Consider the following 13,747-nt stretch of genomic DNA (forward strand, 5'->3'; position numbering starts at 1 on the left):
AAAATATCAGCAACAGTGTGTGAAAAGCTTGTAAAGAGTTACAGAAAACGTTTGGCCTCCGTTATTTCCAACAAAGGGTACATAACAAAGTATTGAGATGAACTTTTGGTATTGACCAAATACTTATTTTGCACCATGATTTGCAAACATACATACATGCATGCATGCATGCATGCATACATGCGTACATGCATGCGTGCGTGCGTGCGTGCGTGCGTACGTGCGTGCGTACGTACGTACGTACGTTCATTAGATCTAATTCCAGAATATTCCCTCCTTTTGTAGTTTTTAACTACAAAAACAATATTATAGTTCCAACATTCGAACACCTCACGCAGTTCAGTTCTTTTGGACATCCGGTGCAGCTCAGTCCCGTCGAATGTGGTAGGAGCGATGTTTCCACTTCATCGCCACCCAGAGGATTATTGTGCCTCTGTAAAACAGGGTTCCTTTTCTTCGATCAGTACAGACGCTCCCCTACTTACGAACGAGTTAGGTTCCGAGCGATTGTTCATAAGTTGAATTTGTTTGTAAGTTGATTCAGTGCTATATTTTGTATTATAATTTATGTTTAAGGCCTATATAAGTATATTGAAGGTTTATATAAGTGCATTTGTATGTTTAAGGCTTGTATAAGTAACACACATTGGTTTGTACTGAAAAAAACATTTAATAATATAGAGAGAATATGTACAGTACTGTATAGAGAGAGAGATAGATTTATGTATTAGAAACTGGCCGAAAGAAGCGATCTAACGACGATTGCACAGTTTTCTTCTTTTTTTCATCATAAATGACGCGGCAGCACTGTATGACATCATTCAATTGATTTGCAAACTTTGTGCAACGTTCAATATTTGGGTCCTGCTGCTCGATCTTTCTGTTTATAAATGGTACTGACGGTCGAACGATTCAAGTTGTATGCCCGTGCAACGCTCACCACTCTCACGCGCATCAAGCTTCGTTATTATTGCCACTCGTTTCAAATGAAATGGCTTGTCTCTTCATTGCACCTCCCTCAATAGAAGCCTTTCGCTTTTTACCAACCATATTCAATAATGGATGCACGAGATATTTAATGATACAAATGAAAAAGGTTCTTTGCGCACTGGCGATACGTTCACGCACTTCCGCATTGCAACGAATTGGACAGAAGAAGGTAGATGCTGGGTGAGCTGAGCGCTCACAGCGCCAGGCGTCGGTTTTAGCGGCGGAAAGAAGCACTACAGGGAAAAAATACAAACTCGAACTTACGAACATTTTTCGACATAAACGCAATTTGCAGACATGTTCGTATGTACCGTTGTTCGTAAGTCGTATGTTCGTAAGTAGGGGAAAGTCTGTACAGTGTCCGCTGGAGGGACCCCAGGTCAGGAAAGTCATCCCTCGTTGTCTTGGGTTGGTGGCTTGGCACACCACATGCAGGATTTGGGCTCTCGCTCCACTTCTTCCCATCGTCAGCCTCCTGGATGGTTGCTCTTTGTTTAGACTCCCAGAAGTAAAGTTCATTAGCATAAGGCAACTTTAGGAGTCCATTCCATTCTGGCTCCTCTTTATTCAAGTATGATACCAGTAATGATGAGCAAGTTCAATAGTTAAGCAAAGCATATTCTTCATTGCAAGCAAATGTTATCTTATTATTTATTTGCACAGAATCTAATGCCCTTAATGAAACTTCCTTATGGCTATATTTTAATTCATTCTAAAGACAAATATGAATGCACCCAGGGAAAATGTGCAGGTCTGCTCATTACCCAAATTCCCCTTACTTGCAGGTCAGGTCTGAAAAAGGAAGAACAAAATCAATCTCGCCCAATTCACTTTCATATTGATCATAGGCATGGAAATCAATGCTCTCACCAGTAGGCTGTGTAATAAGTGGATACGATTCTTGCAATTTGGAATTTGTAGATGCATTTTATAAGTCAACTTAAAGTGCGCAGGCTTGGTATAAGACAACTCGCACACAATGTCAAAGTAGTAGCAAAAACAGCCATTGACATCCACAGAGAGAAGGCCAAATCTTTATACTTGCCGAAGGTTCACGGTCTGCAGGCCTTCACTGGCTCTGGTAAGGGACCCTCCAGGTGATGTGTCGTTGGGAATAAAGGTGCAACATTGATCTCCTAACATTGCACACACACGCCCTTGCTCCGCCAGAAGCATATCAACCGCTTTGCAGTTCTTTAAAACCATGAGACTGGTGGCTGCCAGGTCTTCATTGCTACAAATCCCTGCTCAGTATAATTTTCAAGTTTTTGAACATTGTAATGGATGTTGTTATCCTATTTATATTTTATTTGGAATAACCCAAAGAAAAAGACAACCTGCTGCAATTTTCTTAGCCAATCCATACTCGTCTGTTACGCCTCTGGGGATACAAATTGCATCAATGTAAGTCGGATCGCCATTCCTCCATGAGGCTCAATGCCGTCGGGAGAGGCCAGCTGTCGCACCGAAATTCTGAGCCGCCAATTGTAACTCCTCGACTGTAGATGGAAAAACAGATACTGGTAAGAGCAGTGAAACCAAAGCACATAGTCCTGTTGCTCTTTGACAGGAGTCACATAATTTATTTGCACCACCCCACCACCGTAGGTCAAAACGTGGAATCAGTGGCGCAGTTTGTCTTGAAACATGGGTATACATCATGTCTCATTTACTGGCCCCAGATTCAGACCCTGCCCTGTAAGCTTCAAAGCAGGTAAAGTTAGCAAAGGCAATAGTTAGTGGGAAAATTGGTTTGTCGTTTACTGCTTTCATAACAGGATAGACACCTTTTCATCCATTTTCCCTATTTTTTCCTGGTAATTAATAGCCAGACTGGCTTCCTCCATATGTAAATTCCTTACTTCTCACCAGTGAACATAAGAAGGTAGACTTGATTCCAAGACAATAGAATGATACAAACAAAAATCGTGTAAACTAAAGGTATAGGGAAAAAAGAAAAAAAAGCATACCGGGCTGGAGTCTTCACGGAAGTTTAACAACCTCCTCTTCTGCCAGACAAAGAAAAATAGGTCTTTCGTTTTCTACAATAGTTACATTCACATCCGTTAACATTCAAAACAAATGAATAAATTTATATTTCTTGAATTGAACCTCCAACTCCCCTGTTCGCAACGATTAGTATATTGAGCATGTGCCCTTAACAGTAATTAAGGCACACGATTTATAAAATGAATGCTAATTAAGAACTCCAAATTCCTTCAATAATGTGTATCGTGTTGCATATTAAAACCAGTTGTTTGAAATTAAAATACCCCACTCTAGTAGCTTATTCAAAAAAATTAACTTACATTTTCTTTGTAGTTTGTCTATCATTTCCTATAAACTTTCTTAAACAATGTTTTATCAATCGTTAGACAAAATAAAAATCTAGTTTCATTTCTACCAATTATCCAATTCAATGTCAAAAAGATAAAAACAATTTACAGTTAATTTCAGACATTATGCCAGCCCAATTTGGTTACATGCATAGCAAATCTAACCTAACCCTTCCCCAAATCAGAATTCTGAAAAAAGAAAAATCAAATAAAACAACATTTACCTTAATTCCAAGAAACCTGTCATTATAAACTTTAGACTTGAAAATTGTGCCAAACATGCAATAAAAGAAACCAATCCCCTAATAATTTTGGTCAAATTTTTACTTTGAAATATTTACTCATTAATAGCATAATAAAACAATTGTTTACGTTCACAAAAATTGTTCCCTCTCAGAGTTTTAAATCTTAGCATCTTTTTATCACCATTGAATTTGCAAGACACATTTTGTCAACATATTTTCCAAAATTACACTTTAAGCAAAGACATAGGTACAGTAAGTTAAGTAGGGAAACTGGAAGAGGCTGGAGTAAGGAACCACCTAGCCGCATGGATCATCGACTTCCTCACTGACAGACCACAATATGTGAGACTCCAGGACTGTACGTCTGATGTGGTAGCTTGCAGCACGGGGGCCCCACAAGGCACAGTGCTCTCCCCACTCCTCTTCTCCCTCTACACATCAGACTTCAAACATAATACAGACACCTGCCACCTCCAGAAGTTCTCTGACGACACCGCTATTGTTGGAAGAGAGACGGACGGGAACGACCTGGAGTACAGGGGAGTCATCACAGCCTTTGTTGACTGGTGTAGGCAAAACCACCTCTACATCAACACCAGTAAGACAAAGGAAATGGTCATTGATTTTCGGAGGAATCCTCAACAGACTACTCAGGTGAACATCCAGGGTACAGACATTGAAATCGTGGAGAATTTTAAGTACCTGGGTGTTCACCTCAACAACAAACTGGCCCACAAACAGATGCCCTGAATAAAAGGGGCCAGAGCCGCCTCCACCTACTGAGGAGTCTACGGTCCTTTGGAGTGTGCAGGACACTGCTGAGGACTTTTTACGACACTGTGGTGGCATCTACAGTGTTTCATGCAGTGGTCTGTTGGGGATGCGGGAGCACGGAGACGGACAGGAACAGGCTGAATAAGCTGGTCAGGAGGGCCAGCTCTGTTCTGGGCTGTCCTTTGGAGGAAGTGGGAGAGCGGAGGATGCTGACCAGGATGATGTCCATCATGAACAGCACCTCCCACCCCCTGCTTGAGTCTGTGGAGTCCCTCCGAAGCTCTTTTAGCAATAGACTGTGGCACCCTCATTCCAGGAAGGAGCGCTTCCGCAGATCCTTCCTCCCATCAGCTGTCAGGCTCTTTAACAAAAAATGTCTGAATGTAAGACCTACCGTATGCATGCATGTACATCTATGGGTATGTATGTATATATGTGCTTCATACCTGTCAACCTCTGCCGATAACTGCCCTTATAAATGATTATGATTCCCCTTACAAACCCCCAAAAAACCTTACAAACACCGTACGACGCATGTTTACTCGCGGTAACCAGACAGTGTAATAGAAATAACAAAGGTAATTTGCATGCAAAGTCTTTTATCAGCATTACTGTGAGGAAGGCTGAGTAAAATTAGATACATCTTTCTCATCAGTGGAAAGCGATCCAGCCCCAAACCAGTTTTCATTTTGAACACATGAGACCAAAATGTCTCTGGACGAATTGGTTGTCCATCCTGACTTTTCTGAGGGAGAAGATTGGATTGGATTGGATAACTTTATTCATCCCGTATTCGGGAAATTTCGTTGTTCCAGTGGCAAGAGGGTGAGGATGCAGGAATAGGAAAGGCATTTTAGACATAAATAGATAGGTAATAGATAGGTAATAAGTAGGTCAAGAAATAAATACATGAATAAATATATAATCAAATAAGCGTGTTGCTTAGGACATATATACATACATACATACACATAAATGTACATGCATGCATACGGTAGGTCTTAACACAAAGCCATTTTTTTGTTAAAGAGCCTGACAGCTGACCTGATCATCAGGTATTAGTTGATAGTCTTCCCATTCATCTTTTAATTGTTCCTGATCAAATTCTGGTGTAAACCTGTTTGCAAGCTTAACAATACTTGTGTAATCCAACATCTCTCTCTTTCTTGGGTCCAACACCACCAAGTCACTCAGTATTGTATTCTCAAATGGAAATGTGTGTATCATTTTAGTTACAACAGCCTCGTAGAAGGAGCGAACAGAGGAAAAACAAGTTGCTTGCATGGCTGGTGTGATGCTTTGCCTGATTTCATCCTCCTCATTGGTGTCTTGGAAGAGGGCCCTGGTGCCCAAGCCAACAGCAAGCCTGCTATCTTCATGCTGCAGGCATCCTTTTGTCTAATCAACTGCCAGCAGGCTATCAGCAGATTTGACATGTTCCATTTGGACAAATTTCACCAAGAGTTTCTTTAAGAGTCTTTCCATTTCTGGTAGCAAATCTCCAATCATACATGCCTCTGTTTGGAACACAATATTGAATTGATTTATTTGAGGCAGGATGAAGCTGAGGAAGTGGAGTGTGAGGAGAGTAACAGGGTCTTGAAGTCGATCATGGATGCTTTTCACTTTACCTGCCCTTTCAACATCCGCATGGCTAGAGAAGTAGCTTTTGAGTGCTTCATACTGAGACAATGTTCTTTCAACCACTTTTTGCAGAGACAACCATCGTGTCGGACAATGCTTTAGGATTTTTTCTTGCTCGGAATTTGTAAAGTCCTGAAACTCTTTAAAATCCTCAATTCGTTTGGAACTATTTTTAAAAAAATAAAATATATCCACTAGCAAGTCATCTATGTTTACTGGCAATGTCTTCAGTCCATCTTTGACACACAGATTGCCAAGATGACAAATGTATCCAAGACTAAAAACAGCCCAATTTTTTTCTTTTATCCTAGACAAGACAGAGTTTTTCTTTCCAACTATGGTGTTGCAATTGTCGCTTGCAAATCCCACAACGTTACTCCATGGAATGTCATTTTCTTGTAAAATGTTGTCAATAACGGCAAAGATTGATGCTGCTGTGCCTGATGCCAACTCTGGTAAATCGAGGAGTCTGGTATTTGTGTTCTCCCCATCAAAGAAGTGAGCTAACACAACAAGTCGCTTTTTGGTAGTACGATCATTGCTTTCATCAATCATGAGGGTAAATGGGTGAGTTCTGCAGTACTGAATGACGTCTTGGGTGTAGCCACGTGCAAGGCTCTCCTTAACAATAATCGTAGCCTTGGTCCTCCGACATGCAAACTCCTGCAAAAATATGATATAAAAATATAAAATTTTAATCACATAAATATATATTTGTTGGAATAACGATTAAAACCTTTTGAATCATTATTAGTAATATTTAATTAAAATAGGAAAACATCTTTCAACATAACTGCTTACACTTGCAAGGAGGTACCTTGTGACGTCGTCTTAGTCCCCAAGGCATTCTAAATTGCAGTAACTGAATCATTGTATTTAATCGCGACACTCGAAAAACATGTTATGTAATCAGTACAATAACACCCTAGATGGTTAGAAAAACAACTGTGAGAATTGCCGAAGTAAGCATAAAAGTTGAACAAGGCACCCAAACAACGGTGTGAGGAATTGCATAATATTCTCATTATAAGGTAAACAAAGCATTCTAAAGTAAACCAAGCAGTATTATAATGTAAACAAAGCAGTATTATAATGTAAACAAAGCATCCGTATTTTCAAACAATAATGCGATTATCGCCATCTGCTGCTGGAGTCCCGTCAAAACAGTCCTGTTGTGTTTTGCCGAAAAGCCTTCGAAAACAATGTGTCCTCGAGCTGTGGGGCCTTGAGGAGACGATGGGGAGGAAAAGTGTCTGTGGTCCCATGAATTAATTTATAGCCTTATTACTTATTAAAAATGCTTACAACACATATAGAAACATTCCATAATAAATCTAACAATATTCAAAAATGTACACAATTCTTTCTGGAAAAAAATATACAGACGCTCCCCTACTTACGAACATTCAACTTACGAACAACGGTACATACGAACATGTCTGCAAATTGCGTTTAAGTCCAAAAATGTTCGCAAGTCCAATTTTGTATTTCGCCTTTTTCGGAGTAGTACTTCTTTCCGCCGCTAATACCAACGCCTGGCGCTGTGAGAGCTCAGCTCACCCAGCATCTACCTTCTTCTTCGTTGCAATGCGGAAGTGCGTGAATGTATCTCCAGTGTGCAAAGAACCTTTTTCATTTGTATCATTAAATATCTCATGCATCCAATATTGAATATGGTTGGTAAAAAGCTAAAGGCTTCTATTGAGGGAGTTGCAAGGAAGAGGCAAGCCATTTCATTTGAAACGAGTGGCAATAATAACGAAGCTTGATGCGCGTGAGAGTGGTGAGCGTTTCACGGGCATTTAATCGTTCGACCGTCAGTACCATCTATAAACAGAAAGATCGAGCAGCAGGACCCAAATATTGAACGTTGCACAAAGTTTGCAAATCAATTGAATGATGCCATACAGTGCTACTGCATCATTTATGATGGAAAAAAAGAAGAAAACTGTGCAATTGTCATTAGGTCGCTTCTTTTGGCCAGTTTCTAATACATAAATCTCTCTCTCTCTCTACAGTACTGTACATATTCTCTCCATTTTATTAAATGTTTTTTTTCAGTACAAACCAATGCGTGTTACTTATACAAGCCTTAAACATACAAATGCACTTATATAAACCTTCAATATACTTATATCGGCCTTAAACATAAATTATAATACAAAATATAGCACTGAATCAACTTACAAACAAATTCAACTTATGAACAATCGCTCGGAACCAATTGCGTTCGTAAGTTGAGGAGCGTCTGTATGTGCTTATATGTGTATGTATGTATGTATGTATATGTACACGTATGTGTGTATATATATATATGTATGTGTGTGTGTGTATATATATATATATATATTTCAGCAAGACGCTTATTTATTTATATATTTATTCATGTATGTATTTATTAACTTACTTATTACCTATCCATTTATGTCTAAAATGCCTTTCCTATTTCTGCATCCTCACCCTCTTGCTACTGTGACAACGAAATTTCCCGAATACGGGATGAATAAAGTTATCCAATCCAATCAATATCATTTCATAATAATTTTGATAATAGACTCCAGGGCTTTTATCATATTCTCCCGATATCAGGTTAGTTGAATATATATACACACTTTACACCAGTGGTGGACCGTCAGGGCCTGCAAGGGCTTCTCTGCTGGCCTAAAAATATTTTAATCACAGACTGATGTTAATTATATTTTGTCCATGAATAATTCCAAATTGTCTGTCAGTTTCCTTCCATTGCTTTTCCCCTGGTTGCGCTGCTTCCAGATGTGTGTTTTCATATTTAAGCATTTAACCAATCACATTTCAGCCAATATTTGTTACCAGTGTCAGAAATCTACCTGGAGGCCTTCACAATCAGTTCTTCAGGCCCTGCAGCATAAAATAAGCGTGATAAAACTGTTGCTTTAACCAATCAGATTTCGAGTTGGCGAAACCGAGGCCTTCTCGCAGGCGTAGGGATAGGTCGTCGCTTTCAGAAACTATAATTGGCTAGTGATAGAGTGTACTAGCCAGCACTAGCAAGCTCTATCTGTTGCGAGCTGCACAAGCAAATATATTGTTGTCTTGATTTAATAGCGGTTTTGTCAACCCACAATGGCTGAAGGAGGAGAAGAAATTGATTTGGTTGCAGATTTACTGTCTAAGCAATTTTCAAGATGGACTTCTTAAGAAAAGATGGACATCATTAAGAACGGTCGGACAACCCTGTAGCCAGAGTGTCGAGTGGAGCTATACAGCTCAGCAAAAAAGTGCTCTGGGAAATGGAGCTCCACAACGAAAAGCTGAAGAAAAATAGGTCAATCTTGAAAAGACTGATAGACTGTCAGTTTGTTGGGCAAGCAGGAAGTTTCATGTCAAAACACGTTGAAATCGCTGGATCCAAATACAAAGGAAACTATTTGGAGCTTCTTTCTCTTATTGCTGAGAGAAACACGGATTTACATTACCACCTGTCCACTATTAGTGTTTTGTGGGACGTCGGGCCAAAATAAAAAAATGACCTGCTATTACTGAAGTGATGGGGGAAGAGATCAGAAGGGAAGTTAAGAAAGCACAGTTTTTCTCTGTTATGGTGGATGAGACGACAGGCGCGAGTAATGCAGCCCAGCTTGCACTTCTTTTTGGTGAGTATGGCTATATTACTAAATAATATTTTAATTTTATGAGGTCATGATTAATGCTTTTATATGTCTTGTACCTGCAGTAAAGGTTTTATAGCCATTCATTCATATTCTGAACTGCTTTATCCTCATTATGGTCCTGGGGGTGCCAGAGCCTATCCTAGCTGAGTCCGGGCTAGAGGCGGGGGACACCCTGAATCGGTGGCCAGCCGATCGCAGGGCACAAGGAGACGGACAACCATGCACACTCACACTTATACCTAGTGGCAATTTAGAGTGTCCAATCAGCCTTCCATGCATGTTTTTGGAATGTAGGAGGAAACCAGAGTACCTGGAAGAAACTCATGCAAGCACGGGGAGAACATGCAAACTCCACACAGGTGCACTGACCTTGATTTGAACCCAGGACCCCAGAGCTGTGAGGCCGACGCGCTAACCACGCACTCCACCGGGCAGCTTTATAGCCATAAAATACTTATTGAGGGTTGGATTGATTCAAATGTAGCACGACTGAAGGCCTAGGTGTGAAATGCACGGCCCGCCACTGCTTTACACAGGCTTGAAAACGTTTCTTACAAGGAGGACACAAGTTTTGATTTGTCATCAATGAATAACTAAAGGCGAGCAAAGCATCCTTTAATAGCAAGGCCAAGCTTATACTTCGTTGCAGGCCCATGTATAATAAAATGAAATAAGAAAAACCTGACATTAGCATGTCCTACGTTGGCCACGTGGCCTCCTCCCGGTGGGACGTGCCTGGAACACCTCCTGAGGGAGGTGTCCAGGGGGCATCCTGACCTTGCTCGCTCGATCCGGTGAAGCAGAGGCTTGACAGACATACAGCTGTTTCCAGACTCTCATGGGCCAAAAAGGCCCGATAGCACTCCTGTTTCAGCCTGACGGCATCCCTTACCCGTCCACCAGCGGGCTCCAGAGTTGCCACCACAACAGGCACCGACCGCAGCTACCGTCTGCTGCCTCAGCAATAGACGGTCCACTCGAACTCAGTGTTCCCCGCCTCTTCCCAGAAATGAGAGTAGCTCTGTCGGAGGTAGGAATGGAAACATCTTCTGTCAGGGGACTGTGCCAGGCGTTCCTAGCAGACCCTCACAAAATGTTTGGGTCTCCCGAGCCGCCCCGGCATCCTCCCCCACCATCGGAGCCAACTCACCACCACGTGGTGATCGGTTGACAGCTCTGCCTTTTTCTTTACCTGAGTGTCCAAGACATACAGCTGCAACTCTGATGACACAACCACAAAGTCAATCATCAAACTGTGGACTAGGTGAAAATGTCCTGGTGAAAATTGCACATATGGACACCCTTATGCCTGAATATGGTGTTCATTATTGTCAATCAAACAATAGAACACCACTCGGGTTCCGATCAGGGGGGCTTTCTTCCCAATCACTTCCCTCCAGGTCTCACTGTCCTTGCCCACATGAGCGTTGAAGTCCCCCAGCATAAAGAGGGAGTTTCTTTTGAAGGAGTACTCTCCAGCACCCCTTTCAAGGACTCCAAAAAGGGTGGTTACTCTGAATTGCGGTTTAGTGCTTACACACAAAGAACAGGTACCGTCCTCCCACCCGAAGACGGAAGGGTGCTACCCTCTCGTCTACCTGGGTGAACCCCAACATACAGTCACTGAGCCGAGGGCCTGTAAGTATCCCCACACCTGCTCGGCGCCTCTCACCGTGAGTGACTCCAGAGTGGAAGAGTGTCCAACCCCCCACGGGAGGAGTGGTACCAGAACCCAAGGTGTGCGTAGAGGTAAGCCCGACTACATCGACCTGGAATTTCTCAACCTCACGCACTAGCTCAGGCTCTTTCCCAACCAGAGTGGTGACATTCCACGTCCCTAGAGCCAGTTTCTGCAGCCGGGGATTGGAACGCCAAGGGTCCCTCCTTTGGCTAGCACCCAACTCTCGTCACACCCGACCTCTTTGGCCTCTCTCAGGTGGTGAGCCCATGTGAAGGGTAACCCATGTAGTCTCTTTGCTGTGCCTAACCGGCGGGCCCCATGGGTGTAGCCCAGCCACCAGACGCTCGCCATTAGATTAGATTAGATGAACTTTTTTTCATCCCGTATTCGGGAAATTCCCTTGGTTGCAGTAGCAAGACAGTAGCAAGCAGACACAGGAAAAGACATTATAGACCTAGGTTAAAAACTGGAGGCACCCAATTGAAATTGCCATTGTGTACCTCCTTCAGCCCTGGCTCCAGAGTGGGGCCCCGGTGACCCGCATCCTGTCAGGGGAATACACCGTTCGACAATGTTGTCATAAGAGGTCTTCTGAGCCATTCTTTGTCTGGATGAATGAATGTCACTTGTACATTTTGGATAATTTTGTGTTGTTTTTGTTTGGTTTCATGGGCTTCAACTTTTGGTCTGTGTGAACACAAAACTGCATTAATGTTACGAGTTAAAAGTGGGAGTTTTACAGGATTAAGTCGATCTATTACTTATTTTTATGTTACATGAACCGGACGTTGTTTGGTTCGGCGGATTACTTTTTACAAAGTAATTCTGTATGGAAAGAACTATACTTTAGACAACAGGCATAGTGTGATTAATGTGTTTTCGCAAAATGGTTTATTTTTTATGTTAATCCAGTGTCAAAGTAGGAACGATAAGACAGTCAAAATGTGTGGGGAGCTTTGCTTTTGCAAAGCATCCACACAATCAATATGTTTACTTAGAGTCCATCAGGAGATGCTGCAACACAATTTTGAAATGGCTTATATGCTTTGCAGCTGATGTGACCACAAGGTTTGACCAGGTGTTCTGGTTCGGGGACTTCAATTTTCGCCTTGGTCACGAGCGGGTCAGTGTGGAGAGCATCATCAAGCGTGCAGCAGGACACAACGTAGATGCTCTAGTAGAGCAGGACCAACTAGCAAAGGAGATGAGAGACGGTAACTTCTCTACTTTTTCTTCTCTTAAAAAAAGAACAACAAAATGAAATTTGGGTCAAAAACTTACATTTTAGTAAGAAGAAAATTACATTCTTAATTTTTAAAAAATCTAAAATATTCTTGACTTGGATTCAAAATCATTCATTTCTGGTCAAATAATTTTAATAGATGGAAAAAATGATTAAATTTTTGGGTCGTGAGTTCAAAGATTACAGAGATCAGAAAAGGAATTTTGTGATAACTCAAGAGCGACTGAAAGATTATCACACTTGCAGGGTTAGTGAAAATAAGTTTGCAATAACTCAAGAACAAACTAAATCTAACTTGTTTATAATATGGAATGAATGGTTAAATTTGGGGGTAATGAGGTCATCGCTCACAGAAGCCAGAAAATTAATTTTACAATAACTCAAGGGTAAATAAAAGAATTATAATCAAACTTGCAGATGTTTTTAATATGAAATGATAAAAGTTGTTGTCTTGAGGTCAAAGGTCACAAGGTTAAGCAAACGAAGTCCATGATAACTGATGAATTAAGAGATTATTACCTAAATTGCAGGAGATGTTTGTAATATGAAACAAAGCAGTGATTAAGAAGATACGGAGAAGAATTTTGCACTAACTCAAGAATGATGATATTTTTAGGTTCTATCTTTAAAGGATTCCGGGAAGCTGACATCCACTTCCTCCCCACCTACAAGTTCGACACTGGCAGTGATGTGTACGACACCAGCGCAAAGAAGAGGACGCCGTCTTACACTGTAAGAAATGCCAGCGATACAAAACTAGTCGTCTAAAGATCAACTGGTGTATCATGCCAATATATGTGATTTTTTTCAAGATAGTCATATGAAAAGGTTTGGGCACCCCTGATCATTTCCAAGATTTGTCTTGATAAAGTATTGGTTGTTTGGATCACCAATTTCAGTTAAATATAGCATATAGCAGACAAACACAGTAATATTTGGGAAGTGAAATGAAGTTTATAGGATTTACAGCAAGTGCAATAATTACAAAAGTAGGCAGGTGAATAAATTTGGCAGAAAAATTACATCAATATTTACTAGATCCTCCTTTTGCAGAAATAACATCCTCTAAATGCTTCCTATAGCTTCTAATGAGGGTCTAGATCAGGGGTCCCCAAACTTTTTCCTGTGAGGGCCACATAACTTTTCCCTTCTCTGATGGGGGGCCGGTGTCAGTTTGTAACAGA

The 13,747-nt window shown here is 41.2% G+C and overlaps 1 protein-coding gene across 2 annotated transcripts in view; it reads left to right on the forward strand.

Annotated features, from left to right (window-relative positions):
- The window catches only part of inpp5e (inositol polyphosphate-5-phosphatase E), a 74,293-nt gene that overhangs the window by 44,337 nt on the left and 16,209 nt on the right, over positions 1 to 13,747 (forward strand). For both annotated transcript variants that reach the window (XM_077625258.1, XM_077625259.1), the window contains 2 exons: positions 12,373 to 12,534; positions 13,180 to 13,295. In XM_077625258.1, coding sequence (XP_077481384.1) covers positions 12,373 to 12,534; positions 13,180 to 13,295 — 278 coding nt within the window. The remainder of the gene's footprint in view (positions 1 to 12,372; positions 12,535 to 13,179; positions 13,296 to 13,747) is intronic.

Source organism: Stigmatopora argus, chromosome 18 (assembly GCF_051989625.1).
Source record: "Stigmatopora argus isolate UIUO_Sarg chromosome 18, RoL_Sarg_1.0, whole genome shotgun sequence".
In the NCBI taxonomy this organism is placed as follows: Eukaryota; Metazoa; Chordata; class Actinopteri; order Syngnathiformes; family Syngnathidae; genus Stigmatopora; species Stigmatopora argus.